This window comes from Cyprinus carpio, chromosome A18 (genome assembly GCF_018340385.1).
Source record: "Cyprinus carpio isolate SPL01 chromosome A18, ASM1834038v1, whole genome shotgun sequence".
Taxonomy (NCBI): Eukaryota; Metazoa; Chordata; class Actinopteri; order Cypriniformes; family Cyprinidae; genus Cyprinus; species Cyprinus carpio.
In genome coordinates this window covers 23,211,630-23,233,301 of record NC_056589.1, presented here as the reverse complement: position 1 = coordinate 23,233,301, position 21,672 = coordinate 23,211,630, and the positions used below count along the sequence as shown (strand labels likewise).

Below are 21,672 nucleotides of genomic sequence, written 5' to 3'. Positions count from 1 at the left end.
TTTACTAAACAAAGATTTACTGTCCTCACAGGATGTCAAGGCCCAGTCCACGATTCCTCTGCTTGGCTACCAGGTGGAGGACAGCGCAAGACCCACCGACCCTCCCGCGAGCTTCAGACTGTCTCAGTCGAAATCAGTCCACAGCTTTGCAGCAGAGAGCGAGGATGTGAAACAGCGCTGGCTCAAAGTGATCCGTATGGCGGTGACAGGAGAGGTACCAAAATCACCTGAAGAAAACCATTCTACGGAAATCACCCAAGAGCCGAGCTCTAATGGCGTCTGAGCAAAAAGAGCAAACTCTTGTTGAAGATTTTAGTACTGACGTGGCAATGCTGTCGGTAAGAAGAGTGTTGAAGCTCCCGCTTGCTGCGCCATCACTGCTGGTCCAGTTGTCCTAAAGATTCATTTGGATTTGAACACATCCAGAATACAGGGCTTTAAAGCACATGGATATCGGCTTCATCCTTACCTGACAGATTAGAAGCTCACAAAGGATGCAAACGGAGCACATGTGAACACATGGAAAAACAGACATGCTATTCCATCATCACACTATATTATAGCTGACGCAGCACTGTTTTAAGCCTAATGTAAAAATTGTACAATTCAGAACATTTACAGTACATGTTGTATGTATAGTATATTGAGGCAAAAATCCAGATGTTGACACCATTATAAAAAAAAATATATATGATTTGTACATGCAGGACATTAGCGCTTTTCAAAAGACAAGATTGCAATTTAGTGCAAATATAAATTGCATTCAGATGCAAAATGCTCTGCATGCAATAGAAGCTCCTTCATTATGGCCAGCAGACATGGTGTGTTGTCAACATTGTTGATCCTAGGTTGAGTTGCAGCGGTATACCAGTATATCATAGTATTAAAATTGTCGATTTGCTTAAATGCAACTGGACTGAGAATCTCAACTGCACATGCGCGACACATGCAGAAGTGTGAAAGAGATGTGAGGCTGAATAGAGCTTCACCAAACTTGTAGCACAATGACCTGTCTGATAAGAAACAAAGTCTTAGCTTTCAAATTCTGTCAACTTTATCAGGAAACCCAAATAAGAAATGCTGTTTTGGCGGTCTTTTAATCGTTGTATCTGCCTATGTAGTAAGCGGCAGAGTGGAGCACGCGTTAAACCAGATAGCACACGTACGTCTGCGAGATGTCTGTTAAAGATTGTTTCATCTGGAAAGCATTTGCTGTGTACAAACATCTGATAGATGTCTTTAAGATGTCAGTTTTACATGCATTATAAATCTTAAACATCTTTAAAGACATCTTCTAAATGTCTATTTGACACCTGATAGGAAACGTCCTATAGACGTATTTGCAGACTAAAAAAAATAAAAAAACCGTGAATGAACATTAGAAGGCATGGTGAAAGATTTAGAAAAACTACCTGGAATGTATTAGCTCTAATTTAATCGCCCAATCAGTGTTTTGACCACGAAAAGAAGTCAGTGAAACAACTACATTACATTTACCTCAGGAAATTTTGATAGTTAGCTAGAAGGACCTTAACCTGTTAATAATAATTTATTTGTTTTTTTGAAAACTACCTTATGTGCAATTTGAATGTTTGTATAAAATTTTGTTTTGAGTGAGTAGCCTATAAATTCATTTAGTCTCTGTCCTTAATTTTACTCTTTAATATTAATGTTTCAAATGAGAGGGTTTCCATGTTTAGTTTACAGCATTAGTTTGAATAATTTTTAACTTAAGAAAAATTGATGTGCAGCTAAAATATATTTAAATACTGTATACCGTGACGCCAAAATATCCTACCGTTGCAACCCTCCTACGACAGTATTAACCAATCCTAACCACTAGCGGCAGTCCAGGACCAACAAGGATGCAGATCTAGGAACATGTCTCATGTGGGATGTACTTAAAGGTGCTGTATGTAGGATTAACACCGAGTGGTTGAACTAGGTATTGCAGTCCAAATTCTAAATATTGGAGCGGGTTTTTTCACCTGGCACCTTCTACTTTGAACTGATGCACACGTAGGTTGCCAGATTGACGACACAAACAGGAACGAGCGCACTTGATGATGAGCGAAATTAAATACGCTGTGCTCTCTGCCAACTGGCAACCCGGGTTGCCGAGATACAATTGGGTAAACTGGCAGAGGGGGGGTTTCACAGAACATTCCGGCCCGGAAACTGTTTTTATACAGTCTATGCCCAAAACACACATTTTTAAAGGAGAATAACTAACTGTATCATTGTTTTTCAGATAAGTATGTTAACTTAGCATGTTTCTTAAATATCTGCAAACATATTATGGTATTTTTACGCTTAAGTAGAGTCAAAATCTTACATACAGCACCTTTAAGTGAGCTTCAACGCCACCTTCTGGTTTGTAGTGTCTCAGCACATCCGATATCAATCTTTTGACAGATTTAAAAGTCTGCTGAACCTCATATTAGTTTCCGAAACAGAACAACAGCAGTCGAGACCATGTGAATAATGTTTCACTTACTATAAGCTGTTTCACTTTCCCTCATTTAAAAGCACATTCAGATCAAACATGAACAAAATTGTGGCTTTGGTGTCAGTAGCTCAGCAGTCAACCCCCAGACTTCTATTGAATTATCAGAGATGGACAGCGTGTGATTTATTATCAGCTCTCTAATCATGGTAATAGATTAAGGATTTAGTGGAATAACTGGTTGTAGATCAAATTTGTGTGATGATTTCTGTAATAGACCTTTATTTGTAGGCAGTCAGTTGACTAATGGAGGTGGTTTTGTTCTGTGTATCTACTGTGGGCAGCACAATCACACTCAGAAGGCCCGCTGGAGCAGGGAAATGTATATGTTCTTTAAATAGTGTAATTATAATTTTATTATTTAAAAATAATTTATAGCAGAAATGCATGATTTTACATAGCACACAATTACATTTTCAGTCTCTGTGTAGATTGGATCATTTATTCATCACTTTGTATTTAAGAAATAAGCATGTCCATTTATTTCTACAGCTGCATATTCCTAACATTACTGGGAATTAATTTGGCTTGACTTTCATCACACCAACATTGTGCGTTACAGGCCTTCTTTCACACTCAATTTTAAGCAATTTTTTTTTATTATTTAAAAAGAACAGAAACCACTATTTGGTTTGATGTTTCTGGGAAACTCTGCTGTGTGGAAACAATGTACAATTTTAAAGCTACTTGACCTTGAAACATATCACAGCAAAGAATTGTAGTCATATTATTGTCCAGTTGTTGATTCCACAGTCCATATTTTCTGAATGGGACGTGCCTATGACATTTTATAAATGTAGTTACACACACATTTTTACAGGCAAACTATGAAAGCAACTAGGTTGGTATATTGAACGTGAGTTTCTGTATTAAAACATGGATGTGTGTTCATTGTTGCCATTCGAAAGCTGAATGTAGTCTGAATCTCTTCCACGGTAAAGCTACATCAGCTCTCAAAACCGAGACAGACCCTATTTTATACATACAAATGAAACTGAAGATGACACACTTTACGGCCTTCTATAAAGTGTACCTTGTAAAATAAAGCAAGATTATTCTGCAATGGTTTTGCGCCTCCGCTCTTGACTATCACCAGAAACAAAAACTGCTTTATTTGCTCAAGCAACTATACTTAGCATCCTGATTCATAAAAATAAAAATCACTGGAACAACTGGACTGTCTGTTTAGAAAACCATTTATTAACCACATTAGAAAAAGCAGATATCCAATACAGAGATCTTCAGAGCAAGAAAATTTAATGTGTTCATTGATAGTAATCAAAACTGCAAAAAACAATTATTAGCTTCCTAATACAAAAGAGTAATGTTTTACACTATTTTAGGGAATGTACATGTATGTGCGTGTTCAGCCTTTGGCGTGATGCACTAGGCCTCGGATCCTGCGTGTCAGGGCCTGGATGAAGGTGTGACGCGAGCGGGTTTTGCTATACAGACCCTCCACCTCCAGCAGCTTCCTCTGTAACGGCTCACTGAAGCTGCTCGCCACGTCACTCTGCAACTACACACACAGAGAAGCGTCACAGTTTCTGAAAGAAGTCTCTTAGTGACCAAGGCTGTATTTATATGCATGAAGCATGAACATGAAGCAAAGCAAAGCAAAAAGAAAAGCAAATAAAATGTACCTGTTCAAGATCCTGCTGGCTCACTCTTGACACACTTAAACCTCTGCTGCCACTACGATCTACACAGAAAGCAATAAATGAGTCTCTCATGCAGTTAAAAACAACCCAAAACTGATTGAGCTTCGGAAAGACAGCTGACCTCTGTAACTTGGCAGAAGTGAGTCTTTGGGGTCAGTGGGAGTGCAGTATAGCAAGTAGAACTCTAGATGGCGCCAAATCACAAACAGGCATGTCTCAATGATATCTAGATAGATGTCAAGAAAAAACATGCATCTGTTTCCAACATCCTAAGTGTCAGACTGCAGTTGTCAAAAAATGAAACAATAAACAGTCAAAACTAATTTTGAAAAGCAAACTGAATCATCTCTCGATTTCTCAGGCAGTCTTTGTTGTGTTAGGATACAGGAGCAGAGGGCAAGGAGTTTGGCTCGATTGTTGACCAGCTGGACGAGTCGGCGCTTGGCAAGCACGTTTCTCTGCACTGATGAGATCTTTTCCACTCCACCAGAACCAGACACCAGACCCTGGCACAGCTTTGCACACAAACAGACATATTAAACATCCTAAATATGAACATTTGAATCAAACAAGCAAATTTTAGGCTCTACTACAGCAGGGTCTGTCTTTGCAGATATACCTCCTTCAGTTCCTCAGGGGGAAGCTGCTCCACTCGCTCCAGCTTGTTCAGGCTCTGTCTGTGGCTGTCATGATATCGGAAGAAGTCAGTGGCGCTGTTCTTCAGCAGGAGCAGAACCAATCCCAGACTGGGCACCCGGGCAGAGGGAACGGCCACATCTGTTACAGCATGATCACACAGTTAGGTCTCAGAAACCAGACAGTGTTTTCTCAACACAAACAGGCGTTAGATAACCACAAAGACTGACCTGCTGGTTCACTTGCTGATGGGCTGAACAGACAGAGAGAGAACTGGGCTTCGGCTGAGCTCTGCAGCAGTAGCGTCTGGCAGTACTCCATAATATTGGCACAAATCTGAGAAATCACAAGATACATATATCAGTGAAACAAGGCTGGAATACACTACTCAACTTCTGCTCAGATTTGTGCCCTGATTTGCAGTCTAGTGGAGTTGACAGTAGTTGCCAAAATTCATTGCATGTCTCCAGATTTTGGGCAGTCAAACTTAAGATTGTAACACCTGTTGCATGGAAACCTCCATTTCCTCTCTCTTTTCTGCGAGGTCGCCTGGTGAGACGGTCTCCTCAATCTGCTTCAGGTAGCGAACGCGATCGGTTCCCATCAGCCGTACCAGCAGAGACAACGACTGACGCTGAAGGAGGGAGAAAGAAGAAAGATCACTCATTTTGTACACTTAACACAATAAATCACATTTACAGAATTTTCAGCTTTTAAAATGCAATTGACAGTACTGATGTCATCATAATGAACTCTGATTAGTCTGTTGTCTTACGTTTTACCATTTATAGTCACTTAACTATTCTTTTCTTCTTTTTAAAAATTAGCTTTTTTCTATATTTTACCTGGAATCTGCCAATGTGTCCCTGTAATTCCATCAGGGCGGCACTGTTGATTTCCTGTCCCATCTCAAGGGCTCCTGAAACATAAAAAAAAAAATAGAGATGGACATCATTAGTCGTCCATCAGTGTATAGAGCATCTGTAGAGGCAGCTGTGGTGTTTCTGTACCTGGCAGTGCGGTCTTGCTGATGATGGCAGTGAGGAGAGAGAGCTCCTGTAAAGCGCCCATACTCATATCCTGACCATGCAGGATGGACTGAATGACATCAGAGTGAACGATGAGCCACTGCAGCACCTACAAATCAACACACAGATTACTTCACATCAACTGTAAATTTGTCTATTGTCTAAAATAAATATATAGATTTGATTTATTATAATATAATAATGAGATTATTTCAGAACATGGAAGTTTTTTTTTAGTTGATTTTTTTTATTTTTTATTAATACTTAATGTTCATTAAATATTTTACTTTTTTATAGATTTTAAAAAGATTTTTTTTTTTTGCCATCACAGAAATAAATAACATGTTAAAATATATTCAGATAGAAAACAATTATTTTCAATTGTATTACTTCACAATATGAATGCATTTTTGATCAAATAATTGCAGCTTTGATGAGCACAAGAGACTTCTTTGAAAAACATTAAAAAACCTTGCCAAACCCAAAACTTCTAAAAAATTGTTAATAAACTTATTTTACCTATGTCCCAACACTGATATACTTAAGTATGCAGTTAGATGTAGTACAGTGCTACATACAAGTATGTACATTCCTTATAACCCACTTAGTATATAGCAGAAATTTGTGAATTTGGCTTCAGCCTGTTTCAGAGGAAGCACTTAATGGCTGTTTAAGTACCTGTGCCGCCCCCTGCTGGTGATGCGTGGTGGTGGAGGTCAAGATGACCTGCATCAGTCTGAGGGTAGGCAGCAGGATCTGTCTGTATCGCTCCAGAGGACTAGGAATAAACCCTGATGGATCTCTCTGCCCAAACCCTCTGGAAGAGAGATACAGAGAGGAAGATGACATGACAGTGAAAAACATTTGTTCATCTGTAACTTGTAGAGTACAGACCTGAGCGCATCATTCTGAGGGAGCATGTGAAACACCTGACACTCCACCAGCTGACCGACCAGCCCACAGCGCAGGAGCTCCATCGCACCCTGTGCTGTCTTAGCCACACGGGTCAGAAGCGCCATTTTGGACTCATAGATGTATAGAGGTTTGAGCAGAGGAGGCTGAGGTGTGAGCAGAGTTTGCAGGGCCACATCGTCCTGTCTCAAGCTCTCAACCAGCACACGCAGGTACCCGCTGTTACAGAGGTACACCAGCCACTGGCACTGTCTGTCTATAGACAGCACCCGGTCCAACACGGCCAGAGCCAGCATCTGGAAAAGAGATGATGTCCTCGACTTAACTCGCTAGCCATTTGGAGGTCTTATTGTTATAATATCTCATTTCTCAGTAAGATGATGTTGAATTGTTTGCTCTTACCCGGCCAATCTCATGGCCGTCACAAGCATCTCTGCACACCACCTCCATGAGCGCAGTGCCGTAGCTCTCGATGATGGCCAGGTTTTCTCTCTGCAGCTTGGAGAAACAATCTTCAGGGGCAGTCAAACGCTCCCACATGGAGGTACCTGTAAATTCAGTATAATAATATTTGCATATATTATTTATATATATATATATATATATGTTACATAATATCATTATGAACAGTGTTTAAAGGCTACATGCTTTTCATAGTCAGATGTTGTGAACGATCACTCCTTAAAAGAATTACATTAGACTCCAAAATCACAGGATTTTGATGTTGTTGCAAAGCCAAAAAAAAAAAAAAAAAAAACTTGGTATACTCAATTTCTTAAAAAATAATTAAAATTTTAGGATATGGCCTTGAAATATATATGCAATGCTCCCAAAATCTTTATTAGATTGCAACATGAAAACTTCTAGGAAAGTATGGAAAGTATGTCTAGGAAAGTTTGTGTATGTGAATAAAATACCATTTTGCCCTCGCTTTATCATATCTGGGTTTCTATACCTGTCTGCAGTGTCTCTGGCTCCTCAGGTTTCTGGGCAATTTGCAGGTAGTAGAGCAGAGCGCCATAAAGGTGAGCCCGGAGACGCTGGAAGCCTCCACCTATGTAAACAAATACCAGAGAGTAAAACAGGTTTAACCTCTAACATGGTGGAATTAATTTACTCAGGTTAGCTGATTAGTCAACCCTGAAAATACAACCCTTCTAACCTGTGCACAAGATAAAATCCAGTAGCTTCCTCAGGATGAGGTGGAGGGCGGAGTTAGCGATTGAAGCAAATCCTGATCCAGATCCACCCTCTGGCCCCGCCCCCTGCTGCTCAGACAGCACTGATTGGCTGAGGTGTGCTATTAATGTGAAGACCGCCCCAGCTACAATTGGCATCAATTCACCAGCAGCATCCTCTGATAACACCTACAGGAAAGAGAGAAGCAGGTCAAACTGCTGTTCCTCATTTGTAAGTTGGTTTGTATAAAAGTGCCTGCTAAATGCAAAAAAACACACACTTCCTCCCCATTAGTTTTCCTACCTTGTCGTGCAGATCCAGCAGCAGGTCTCTGATGATCAGCTGGCGCTGGTCAGCTGGGATGAGCTCTGAAGGACAAGCCGTGAGGATAGTCTCCACCAGACTCCTCCAGCTCTGCAGAGCGTGACGCTTGGCACTAAGACTACACCGCACACGGTTCCTCTCCACCACCTGCTGCATGATTGAGTTCACCTCCTGATACCAACAGAGACAATGAAAAACACCAGGAAGCGCATACATACATACATACATACATACATACATACATACACACACTCAAATAATTAAGCATTATTATACATTCCGGGATATTTGTAGTTTGTAATGCTTGCCTGCAAATATCAGAGATGCACTCACCTCCATCAGCAGTGGTCTTTGCCCAATGGCCGCCATGCCCTGTAGTGCATTGATCTCTGCAACTAAAACTCGATGAAGCAACTGAAAACATGATGAAAATATTATTTAAATATAGTAAATGACAGTATTAGGTCTAATGCATGTAGGAGATCAGTGAGCCATTCACATACCTTGACGTTGCAGACCGTGTGTCCCTGCTCATTGACGTGTTCACAGTTGGTGATGACCTGCTCAATCTGAGCACGCTCAAAGAAGTCCAGCTGTAGAAGCTCCGGGGCCTCCTGACTGAAGTCTATGGCATCCAAAATGCTCAGCAGCCTCCTGCGTACTAAAAGAGCAATGGATGATTAAATAATTGTACTCAAAATCAGATGGCTCATTCCTTTCTTAAGGGTCAGAACAGACTGCAATGTAACCACACTTTCTCTTACCTTTGGAGACAGTGCCAAAATGCAGGAAACCACTGACTGATCTACTCTCCTCTTCCATGCCTGTCTCTCCATCTGCTACAAGACAGATACAATGATTGCGTTTACTTAAATGTTTCTGGCTGGTCACCATGAGTAAAACTGGGTGTGTGTATTACCTGCATATAGTGTGTGTGGCTGATCATCGAGGAGGAGTTTGAGCAGTCTGTGTGTGTGTGAGCGCTGGCGGTTCAGTGAGGTCACTCTGAGCTCAATGGCTGTAGTCTTCATCAGCCAGGACATCTGAGACAGAGCAGCGATCTCATTCTCTGCGGGACATAAAGACGGAATCAATCAGAGGGATCAACAGTTCCTGAAACACAATTTGCATGCTATCCTTTCTATATAGTATGTGAAATTAGGATTAGTGCATTGCAAATCAGATAAAAGATAAAAATATGTAAAAGGAGTCTGGATGGCATACTAAATCCACACTCTCAGGGGCTGTTTTACAGCCAGCAATATCAAATTGCTAATAATAAAAAACATGTTTGAAATGGATATTACACGTTCAAAGGTTTTGTTTTTGACGAAGTGTCTTATGTTCACCAAGGCTGAATTTATCATGTCAAAAATGCAGTAAAAAAAAAAAACAGGAGACAGGAAGCATACCCAGTAGAATGAAAGGCAGGTGCTGCAGATGAGAGAACAGGAAGTCCTGGCTGGTCCTGAGGTATCGCATGGTGGGCCCAGAAGTGTCAGGACACGCACACAGCTGATAGATCACCTGGTACGAACACACAAACACACACAGATACAAATTACATACTTTAACATGACATAAAGGGCATCACAATGTCTAAATGTAAATTAGTTAAACTGTGTGTACTTGGTAGCAGAGTTCAGCTAGTTGAGGGGCTTGTTTGGTAAGCACAGGTCCAGAGCGCCACTCACTACCCCTCTGGAGCAGACTAAGGATCGCATGCAGGCAGGTCCGTGGACAGCCAAGAACACCTTATTGATGGAAACATGACATTGTCACAAGACCAAACATTTTGAGGCATAGCATGGTACACATAAAAGTCCTGCATTTGAGTTTGAGTCATGTTGAGATCTTACCTGGGTCCTGCAGGTTAGTGGAGGAAACCGGCTTCTTCACTTCATAGCCCAGCAGATACAGGCCCAGATTGGGGCCCTTTAGCTCCAGAGGGGTGATCAGAAGGTTCAGGATGTGGATCTTGGTTTCATGACGAATCCTGGCCACCCGTTTCTCAGGGTCTGTGTCTGAACAAAGAAAAAAAAATGCTGCTTTAAACCATTCATCGATGATATACAGTCATTTTCAGGTTAAGGACTCACCGTCTGTGGCCACTCCCTCCTGAGCTTCCTCACTGTCCAGACACTCCACAAAACCAGCCATCAACTTCTCACTCACAGCCTACTCATTACAAAACAATTCTGTCATACTTAAAGCAACTCTAATCCATTTTACCACCTAAAGACAAAGTGAGGTCTCTTACCTGATCATGTGTGAAGTCTCCAACCAGTCTGGCCTGGATGTTTGGGTAGCGTGCGATACGGCGCAAAATCTTGGCACTCTGGAAAGCAGCATCAGGGTTCGAACTGCTGTGGTACAAATACCTGTGAAGGCCAAAAAAGTCAAATCAGCCCATGTATTGCTGAATCAGACAAACCCTAAAGCATTTCTGACATGATCTGGGGGGAAATGATTTTGATGGGAACAATATATGGCAGATATATGTATAAATGAAGAAAGCAGACCTGGCAATGTTGGTGATGTGATCAGCACGTTTGCTCTGAGCACTGACACCCTGCAGGAGCTGTTCCACTGGAGAGACAAGTAGTGATGTCTGACTTTCTCTCAGCAGATCCATAAACATCACCTCCTTCTGTAGAGCCAGATCCAACAAACACAGACAGTGCAGCACTGCTGACTCCAACTGCTTCTTTCCTACAACAGCAGCACCAGAATAATGTAATAAACAAATACACACACTGGTCTATGTATCATTCAGCATTTAGTGTCAAAATTGCAAAAATATTCATTGAGCAGCAATGCCCAAATATAGAAATCGATAGTATTTTAACAGCTTTCATTAATTACATTAACTTTAAAACCAAATAGACCCATTAATGTAAACCCAAACAGAAATGTCATACAACTATACATTCATACTCGACCACTAATTTAATATTTTAGAAAGAAGTTTTTTCTGCTTACCAAGCCTGCAAGTATTTCTTAAATATAACGTAAAACACTAATATTGTGAAATAGTTTTACAATTTTAAATTTCCATTTTTAATATATTTTAAAATGTATTTTACAACAACCATCACTCAAGTATTTGGTGTCACATGATCCTTCAAAAATCAGAATTATATATGCTGATTTCCTGCTCAAGAAACATTTCTTATTATTAAAATATTAAAAACAGCTAATTAATTCAGCAAAACAGCAAAATAATTTTTAAGGCATCTTTGATGAATATAAAGTTCAAAAGAACAGCATTTATTTAAAACTTAATTTTTTTGTAACATTATAAATGTCTTTACTGTCACTTTTGTGAATGGTAGTTTGTTTTCATATATTAAATAGTGACACACAGCAGTTTCATAATGGTTATATGGTAATGTTCAATATTGGATATACATCATAAAATACATCATATTAAATCTTAAAATATACCCTATATTTAATTTTAAAATGAACATCCATTTTTCATACTATACATAATAATGTTGTGATATTTTTTTTGAGTGTTTTGCCGTCATCCTATTACTCAAAACAACATAAAACAATTAGCTAAATTTAATACACCACAATACCTATTTCAAAACAACTCACATACAAACAGGCTATATACAGGAATCATGGAGTTAAATTTAATACCTTTTAAGACCCTTTTTAAGACTCTTCCCATACATTTTAAGACCTCATCGCTACTCCAACTTTTAACCGGTTACATCGGCGACATTTAAACTTACATTTACCATATATTGATTGTAAGATAGCACAACTAAACAGACCTACTTTGTAATAACTCCTTATTAATACAACATAATTCAGAAGGGTGGGAACGAAGCACAAGATAATTAACTGAGTGACTAATCAATGCAACCCAAGAAACAAGAATAAGACCAATAAACAAAACAACTGACAAAACTTATTGAGGAGGGGAAATAAAGCTCTCCGAGCTGACGGGACAATGAGTTCACACAGTATATTCAAAAGATGTATTTGTAACATCAGCTCTTATTACTCTCTGCAAACCATAGCTGTTTTGTGGAACTCTTTTCATGACAAAGATCTGACTGATCAGACAGTTTACCTGTGATTACGGAGTGCTTGATTTTAACAGAGTGTCAGTACTGCACCTGATCAAGTGTGAATGATCATGGTAAAATAATGATTACAACTATTACATCCTTTTAATTGTGCATCCCAAGCCCATGCCAGTAATTTAAAAAAAAAAAACCAGCCCAAAGTTGCGCAATTACCATGTCCCAAATATAAAAGTCATTTCCGTCCCTAAAAAACATATTTTACAGTCACTGTTATGCACATTCATCATAAACACAGCTCAAATGCTTTCTACTAGTGTGGCCCAAAACATTTAGCCCAGTTTAATTACAAGTAGAATGCAAAATGTTTCAGTGCAAGCATTACAACCAAATGTAGTTTATGCAATATTTCAAACTTTTAACCCACTGGGAAAAAAAAAATCAACCCAATGCAACAGTTTGAAAGCAGGCAAATTTCGTGGAAAATAAAACAACAACAACAACCCTGCATCCAACACGAGCTGCAGAAGTCAGATTGACTGATCACGGGCCAAAAGTAAGGAGAGATGACTGACGAGATGTTGGAGGATTCTGCTCCTGAACAGATAGCGAGCTCATTGACAAATATAGATGTGCTCCCTTTACAAAGTGCACGAGCGATCGCAAAATCGAAAGTGAACTGCCAGCGCTTATTTCTAAAGGGATTTAATTACCGCACAGACTGATAGCGGCGCCCTGATGCGCGAAAATTAAATACAATATTAGAATGTTTGCGGGAGCGGATTCAAAAATCGTGGGAGCAGATGGGAGCATGCGGTTATGGTCAGAAATTCAGCGAGAGCGGGATCAACAAGTCCCGCGCTATCACACAGCAGCGCATTCAGTCAGTGAGCGACATAACAGACGGCGTCAAATCTTGCAGGATTCCATAAATAAACTACACAGAACCCCACTATCCGACAAATATACATAATGAAAAGATGATACAAAATTTAATACTTTGGTAAATGGCATTTAAGACTTTTTAATACTTTTTAAAGGCCTTAATTTTCTCTAAATTGATATATCAACTTTTAATACTTTTTAAGACCCCGCGGACACCCTGGTTAAGCATTATATACTGATTCAATGAATTTTAATGGTCTTACTAACAAAAATAACAGGATATAAAAAAATACAGATCAGGCCTCTCACACTGACCAGGAAAGGGGGCGTAGGCGTCTAGATGGCGAGCGCCCTCCTCCAGCAGGCTGAGGCAGAGAGAGAGGGTGGGCGAGTCGTTCAGCAGGTGAAACATCAGGATGTGGCCCGGGGGCTTATTTGCCGGCACTTGCTCTCCCTGAAGTTCCACCATTTCTTGCAAGAAGTCCGCTGGCTGCGGCTCATATTCCCTCAGAAGTTTGTGAAACACCTCTAGCACTGCCTCAGCTACCTCCCACTACAGAGAGTGAAATAAAAAGTCAACAAAGATACACAACCATAAATGGAGGTGAGACTGAGATGAGAGACATGTTTGTCTAGCAGGCTGCAGCAAACCTTTTCTGCTGGTCGACGGTAGGCACGGGTGGGGAAGGCCAGAAACACAGAGTCACGCAGGAAGTCAAGATAAGGCTGAAAGCCTGGTGCACGCAGTCCTGCTCCAAGATTCACTGGAAGTGCGCTCTCCACCAGAGTACTGATCAGATGACAAAAAGCCCTTGTGAGAGGATACTCCTCACAGCTCGATTCAATCTCGTTCAGCTCCACCTATTAAAAGAAAATTAAATTAGTTCCACAGTAAAAGCACATATATATAAATGTATATACACACACACTGTAGGGCTGTATAATTCATCAAATAAAATCAAAATTGGAACATGGCTTAATGCAATTATCAAATCACAAAAACTGTCATTTAATTAAATAGATATATGTGTTGCTTGTATAGTATTTTGAAGTTTGGCACTGTAATCTTTAATGCTGGAGCAGCATCCATTTGTTTCAATGTCTCAAAGTGGCTCGGTTTAACAGTAAATGTTCACAAACTCATCTCTTCATCCTCTCTTGAGTTTGGGTCACTCATAACATACATCTGGGAATGTTTCAACCATCTTTCCAAACGTGTAAATCATGCAGCCCTAACACCAGTATATGCAATAAGAAACACTGTTAACCTCAATCCCAGCAGCCTGTCTCTGTCCAGGGGCTTTCACTGTCTGCAGGATCTGAGAGGGAAAAATACAACAATGATCAATATCATAATATTCAAGTCAACTCAATTGAAAACACACTAAAATGCACTGTTTCTATTGAATTTAGTACAGATAATTAAATGTTAACATTTATTCTTCTATTTTAGGTCAATTTTACATTAAAGGACAAAGTTTTAGTCAACCTGTGTGTACTCCAGTGACTGCCAGAGGGAGGCTGCGATCTCGGGAGATTTGCCAAAGGCAGCAAGAGCATGCAAGATTTGAGCTTTCAGCACAGGCTGAACGCTGCACTGCAATAATCCCAGCATCACAACCACAGGCGTCCACTGAGGGTGTTCACAAAGAGCCAGACGCGCATTCTCACTCTGAAAAATATAAGGACATGTTTGAACACTGATATCCCAAGAGCAATTTCATCTGCTTGATGATGTAATGAGGGCTGATCATCAGCACTGGTTTCCTAATGTGATTCTGATTCCTATTTTTTAATTTTTTTTGCTTTGAAATGAAAGTGAAATGGGCCAACTGTTTAATATTCATTCAAAATATGTAATTCTCAAACTAAGTTTCAGATGAAAAATTGTCAAAATGTTCAGTCATCTACAAAGATTGTCAAAACTGGCAACAAAAAAAAAAATATATATATATATATATATATATATATATATATATATATATATATATATATATATATATATATATATATATATGTATATGTGTGTGTGTGTGTGTTAGGGTTGTGACAGTGGGGAAATTTTCCCACCGGTTAATTGATGTGTGACAACACCGATAATATCGGTATTACCGCGGGAGCAGGGGCGTTCCCCTCTTTGTCCTCCCAAATAAATTTAAAGTTTAAAATCTTCAGTAAAAGCGGCGTGCGCATTTTACTTTCACTTTCAAATAGCAGCAATTTGGCATAAAGCAATTGTTCGTTTTAGTTTGTTTGAATTTTCCCTCTTTTTCCTCATTTTCCTTCTTTAAAAAATATCTTAAAAACGCTTTAAACAACTTTTAAATTTGTTCAGTTTTTAATTGTAGTGTCTGTTCTTTTACTGAACTAAATTATTTTTATTACTATAAAAAAATCAAACCACGATGGGGGTCGGTGCCGTGGTGGGCAAATGACGTAACCAGTGTTGCGGCTTAAAAAAAGGTATCACCGTCAGCACCGTCTATCAGGGCAAGCCTAATATATGTGTGTGTGTGTGTCTTTTTTTTTTAACTGGTCAATATCTAGAAAGCATGGTGACTGATAGCTAATGTAATGTTGATGTACAATACAGTTTAATGAGATGTATATAAACTTGCTGAAATGAAAACTTATTTTTAACTCAACATTTCAATTTAGAAATTGATAAATTAATCAGTCATTATATTGTGATGTATGTGTGCTATACCCAGGTGATGATAGTGGTAAGCAGCTGGAGGAATGCAGTGAGGCCTTCCAGCTCTCTCTGAGTGATGTCTCTGATGGGTGGGTGGCGGTACTGCATGCTGTCGGCACTGGGCACATCTCGTCGCAGGTTCTCATGGTAGAGCATGAGAGAATGGAAAAAGTGCTCCCATGACACAACACTGCCTGACATTCCAGCCTGCCGGTTCTCTCCTGAAACAGCCATTTAAACAAATTTATATGGAAGTGCACGTGACTTACAATGCTTTACCACAGCTCTCATATCACACCATTCTCTTATAAGATCTGAGGATGCAGTTACCGTGGGGAGCTCCATTGGTTTTAAGCAGACTAAAGCAATAATGGGAACACTGAGGACCATTAGCAAGTCCTTTCAGCATGCACAAGTAAGGAATGTAGAGAGTAGCAGGGAGCAGATCACCCATCTGACGCACAAACTTGGAGAGAACCACCTAAGATAACATACACAAATATATACTGATATTTGACACTTTATTCAAACCAGTAGGTTTTTTTTCTATAAAGATACATTTTAGTAAGATTTAGTATCAGAATGCGGTTTCTTCTCACACCTGTTTGTGAGGGGGTCTTTGGAGTGGTACTCCAAGAAAAGATCCGGTGAGTGAAGTGTGCTGAAGAGACTCTGATGGACACCAGAACTCCAGGCCCAGCTCAAGTTCAAATGGATCTTTACTGTAAAACTCTCCAATCTGAAAACAAAAACAAAACAAAAAACACCATTCTTCAGCATTAATTACAATAGTTCAAAAGTAATGTTGAGTGACATGATGCTATTATGTATTAAAATAAAATGATTGAAATTTTAGGAGCAATATGTGAAGATGCAAGCATTTCCTGGCTTTAAATAGATCTGCAATGATGAAGAACACATTATGTATGTAGTATGTAATAAATGTAAACGGAAGCTTACAAGTATCATGAGGTGGTCCAGGTCTTTGCGTAGAGATGATGGTGGTTCGCTGCCCATCTGCAGAGCCATGTGGATCAGTCGAGCATCTTCATCCGCACGGTTACGCAACTGCTTCACCTGCAAATAACACTCTTCACTTAACTTATCTTCATACGCACTCACTAGCATTAGTATAATTTTTTTAATAGAAATTATTACTTTCACTCAGAAAGCATGTATTGAATCAATCAAAAGTGAGAGTAAAATCATTTATAACGTTACAAAAGATTTATATTACAAATAAATGCTGTTCTTTTGAACTTTCTATAAATCAAAGAATCCTGAAAAAAGCATTTCTCATCGCACCTTCATTGGCATGAGAGCCAGGAAATCAGTAATGAGGGAATGCAGTCGGCGGGTGTAGAATTCTTCTTGGCTGAAGCCATCACTTCCTAAGATGCCCTCTGTCAGAAAGAGGAAGACACCTCCCAACAGTGCCTGGTCCGCCAGAGTCTCATCTGCCTCAGTAAACTCCACTAGAGCTGAAAAGAAAATTAACAAAAGTGGGAGAGTACATTAACCTCTAATATTTTACACATTTTTAAATGTTTTCATGCATTTTTGGATTTTAGCTTCTATTTGCATCTATTATAACAAACTATTGTACATACAATATATAAAGATCATGCACATTACCTAGGAGGTATCAGGAGAGGATCATGGGAGCTAAAGTAAAATTTATTTTGAAATTAATAGCCTGAGCTATGAAAGGAGTGTTGATACCTGCACCCTGTGGAAGTTGTGACAGGGCCCTCAGAGACAGAGCCCAGGCCAGCTGAACCACTGCCTGCAGTCCTGGAAGCTTCCAGGCCTGACCCTCCACCAGCCGACTGTGCACTGCTGCCACATACTGCTTCTCCGTCAGTAGAGGCAAGGCCTGGAGCAAGTCTAATGAACAAAAAATGTATACTTATATGAGTATGGATAATAATAAAGCATTTATAGCTACCAACGATGGTTGCAACAAAGCATGAATACCTTCTCTATCCTCTGTTCCTTGCTCCAGAAAACTAACATCCAGGCAATAAAGCAACGACATGACTAAAGCAAGGTTAACGCTATCCAATGAGCCATCAGCTTCGGCTGTCACCATCTCCAAGTGACCGATGAGGGTCAGGGTGTCCTCTTTGCTTAGAGGTGACTGGCATGTCCATGCAAACAAACACTCTGCCAGTGACTGTCGGCACTCTTTGATGAGGTCAGTTACCTGCACCATTTGAATAATAGTTAGTAAAAATTGGCCATTTACTTAATGTGCATATGTAATTATCATCAATTTGCATAGGATGCTTTACCTCTTTTCTGTGTTTCTCATTGCCAAGGCCCCTCTCTTTCTGAAGCCTCTCAAACTCTCGAGTCACACTGATATCTGAGATCAAGTTCAGGATCTGTTTGGTCAAACCCTGAGCCATGAGCTCATCTGTGAACCGTGTGGTGAGATTTACCAATTCAGGACTACATGAGAAGAAAACATGACAATACCAATGAATTACATTAAAAATCAACAAACCTAAGATAAAAAACACAAATGAATGAAGTTGTTTTTTGATGCTTTTTTCTAATGAACAATTGCAGTGATACAAGCTACCTGACAGAACTGGCATTCAGTATTTGAATTGGTTTAACATGACTTAAAATCTATTGAAAGAGCATGCTAATAAAGGACATACTGTATCACAGGACTTGTGCTTTTTTAAGTTCACATGTGTAAACAGTGCAGGATTGAGTTCTAAAACCCAGAAACAAGTTCCACCATGCTGAAGTCAATGGGTTTTTTAAAATGGCTTTTGGTTAAATACCTGAAAGCAGACAAGCTCAATATATTTTCACATGTTATTCTACGACATTTAACCTTTTACATGTCTTGAAAAAGGTGGTCGCAAACAAGTGGCTAAATGGGACACCAGAGGATTTCGATTTCATGTGGTCAGCAAAATAGCCAATATCCTGAAAGTTGTTGAAGTGTGCAATCAATAACCTGTCAACCTCTTGGATAAAATGTTTCCTGAAAAGGAAGTATTGGAGAAGCATGGGAGAATAAGCCAAAACTTGTTGCATGAAGGAAAAGCAACAAACCTCAAGTCAAGTGTGAAAGTCTTCCCGTGTCTGGACTGGATGAGCGAGCGAAGGGAGTTGGCCACACAGCGTTTACCATCCCAGTAAAGGAGCACAGCTACCAGGCCTCGAGTCAGGCCGGGGAAATGAGGCTGCTGGTGCTCTCCTAAAAATAGACATGAAGATCACATTATTGCATAGCAATTTCACTGCAATTATACAATATGAGCAATGTGCATTCCAGCAGGACTGAATGTGTGTGTTCAGTGTGTGTACCTGCCAACAGCAGCTCAAGGGCAGCTAGTTCTCCCAGGTCAAAAAGATCACTAAGGATGAAGGCTTCAGAGATAAGCTGCTCAGGAAGTAGTCGTACTCCCTGCTGGCCCTGAATAGCAATGCCTTCTGTGCTGGCTTTCCGAACCTTTTCTCTCTGTTCTGCACTCTTCATCTGTTTGCAAAAAAATTAAAAAAAAAAAATAACAAAGAATGCATTTTGAAGCTCTGAACCATTTTACAAATTTAATTACAGTACAATTACAATTTTCCACATGTAACGTTTTGAATCTATAGAAAGTAAAACCCACTGGGTTTTTGAAGAGGGTGAGGAAGGAGGGTTTGTGTTTCTTCAACTGCAGATCTAAAAGATGAACACTCTCTGGCTGTCGTCTCCATATGGCCCCCTCCACGGCTTCCCAGAGCTCCTTCAGTGGGCCCCACAGACTGGCTCCTGCAAACAGATTGACAGTATGTCACATAGAATTCACAAATTCAGTTTTTCTGTATACACATTATCAATTGGGAAAATGTTGTGTTGGGTTGTTTTAAAGAAAACATAGTGTATTATCTGAACTGGTAATTGCTGGTTAATTTAGAATAATCGATTGTTCAAAAAATGTCTTTAGTGCAACTTTGCGGAGTTGATTTGACTTAAAAGTAAAGGCTGATTAATATTGCATGATCATTAACATCAAAAGACATGAAGCATGGATATCAACATTCACCATTAATTACAATGAAGGAGTCCACTGATGACTGAGAGTGAAAAAAGAATACAACACATATGCCATACCGCAAAAAGAGACTCATATTTAAGTCACTTTATAATAAAACCTCAATCCTAATTCTTCGTCATATTTTTAGACTTAAATTAGACTTTATGTTGGCCATTTATTAACCTTACTTAACGTTTCAAATAAAGATCGTCTTCATTAGTTAGTTTTAAGAGAAATTAATGTTTCAAATAAACTGCTTTGTTTTGTCACAAAGAGATGATGGTCTTACCGTGACATTTCCTATAATTATAATAATATTAATAATAGATAATAATGAATGTAGTATACATAGCATAGCTACACACTTTATGCTTATTTACTAATGAAGGTAACATGGAGAACTTAACAAGTATTTTGTACTATTCCATTGAATTACATTAGTTTAAATGGCTAGTGCATTGGTCAGTATTCTACACTGTAAAAAAAAAAATGTTAACTATGTTTATAATATAGAATATATAAGTTAATACCTGAATTTACCGCCATCTGCGTCGCCATGTCTGAAGCGTGACAGGGCTGCCCCGAAATTTGCCGGTGTGAAAACATAACTTTCGATTTCTTTTGTAAACAGTTTATTTTAAATTCACTTTCGCGTTTATTTTCTATTGTTTAATTTATACTACTTTTTTTGTGATAACATGGATTTGTTGTTAAAGCATAAATAACGTCTTTGGGCATATAACGTTAAATAGAAATAGAAGTGGGTAGAATGGCAGTCGGCATGAAACCAATTACTGAAATAAGAGGGGAGTTTAGTGGCCCGACAGTTGTTAAAAGTTGGTCAGAAACAACTGGACTAAACAATATATTTTCTATTTTACAAGATTTAAATACTATTTATTGCCGCTGTATTGTTATTTCTGCGAAAATGATTGTCCAGACTCCAGCTGCCGCCTCAACAGAGGCCCCACGTGGTACGTGTTACTTTTTTCATCGCTTCTAAAAGTAGACAAATCACAGTCACTCCTGTTGACAGGGATATGGTGTTTAATAAAATAATATTACAGAGGGTCCTGCGTCATATTTGTATTTGTATGAGGAGGCTGATTCCGGAATTTATTACAAATAAACTATTATAATGTTAATATGATCCGCCAAGCGCCCCCTGGAAAGAGAGCCAGTTTTGGGAAATTTGGAGACAGGCATATACATACTGCCGAAAGGTTTCATACAACCAAAATTTCCACAAAAAACAATGGCATATTCTCTTGGGGGACTGGAAAAGAGAATTCTTTCATAAAATGTTCATTAGTGAAAAGGACACCACAGTCATCTAAATTTAAAAGTTGACTGACTAGCATTTTATCTCACCAATTATGAAAAAATATTTATTTTTATACCTAATATTTTTATTGTTCCAAATAAAATAATTATGTGGAGAAAAACTATAATAATATACAAGGGACCAATTTATATATTAAAGCCTGTTTTACAGGAAAACATATTTCAGTTGATTTACTTCTAAATTGTATGTTTAATTTAATGTGTTGCTTGCCTTTTTATTTATTTAGTTAGTTTTAATTTGTGACAATTACTAGCAATTTTAGTTATAAAATTTACAATTTTAATCCTACACCAGTTTTTTTCTCAATGTATCCTATATCCCATTCCTAAACTCAACAACTACCTACTAATTATTAATAAGCAGCAAATAAGGGCTTTCCTGAGGCAAAAGTCATAATCAATAGTTTAGTTAA

General features: G+C 39.0%; 2 protein-coding genes across 8 annotated transcripts in view; one reads left to right on the top strand and one right to left on the bottom strand.

The window, feature by feature from the left end:
• The window catches only part of LOC109104912 (FYVE, RhoGEF and PH domain-containing protein 4-like), a 43,272-nt gene extending 39,703 nt beyond the window's left edge, over window positions 1-3,569 (top strand). For all 6 annotated transcript variants that reach the window (XM_042775512.1, XM_042775513.1, XM_042775514.1 and 3 more), the window contains one exon: window positions 32-3,569. In XM_042775512.1, coding sequence (XP_042631446.1) covers window positions 32-283 — 252 coding nt within the window. In that variant the 3' untranslated portion in view covers window positions 284-3,569. The remainder of the gene's footprint in view (window positions 1-31) is intronic.
• Window positions 3,570-3,684: 115 nt separating this feature from the next.
• LOC109109328 (nuclear pore complex protein Nup205-like) lies at window positions 3,685-20,648 on the bottom strand. 2 transcript variants are annotated; one of them, XM_042775509.1, is made up of 41 exons: window positions 20,446-20,648; window positions 19,508-19,650; window positions 19,200-19,371; window positions 18,945-19,089; window positions 18,164-18,323; window positions 17,847-18,075; window positions 17,592-17,756; window positions 17,175-17,350; window positions 16,830-16,946; window positions 16,471-16,608; window positions 16,200-16,350; window positions 15,882-16,090; window positions 14,664-14,846; window positions 14,443-14,493; window positions 13,826-14,035; window positions 13,490-13,727; window positions 10,769-10,958; window positions 10,507-10,627; window positions 10,346-10,424; window positions 10,106-10,270; window positions 9,876-10,000; window positions 9,659-9,773; window positions 9,166-9,315; window positions 9,011-9,085; window positions 8,750-8,907; window positions 8,580-8,660; window positions 8,226-8,417; window positions 7,906-8,110; window positions 7,699-7,797; window positions 7,146-7,291; window positions 6,726-7,039; window positions 6,510-6,648; window positions 5,814-5,940; window positions 5,649-5,722; window positions 5,306-5,437; window positions 5,034-5,139; window positions 4,787-4,944; window positions 4,553-4,682; window positions 4,289-4,393; window positions 4,150-4,208; window positions 3,685-4,025 (listed from the first exon to the last, which is right to left on the bottom strand). In XM_042775509.1, the coding sequence occupies exons 1-41, from the start codon at window positions 20,519-20,521 to the stop codon at window positions 3,873-3,875; spliced, it is 5,961 nt and encodes a 1,986-aa protein (XP_042631443.1). In that variant the 5' UTR covers window positions 20,522-20,648; the 3' UTR covers window positions 3,685-3,872. The 2 variants fall into 2 exon arrangements, with proteins under 2 accessions (XP_042631443.1, XP_042631444.1); XM_042775510.1 differs by having other exon boundaries at window positions 9,011-9,082.
• Between the last annotated feature and the right edge of the window lie 1,024 nt (window positions 20,649-21,672).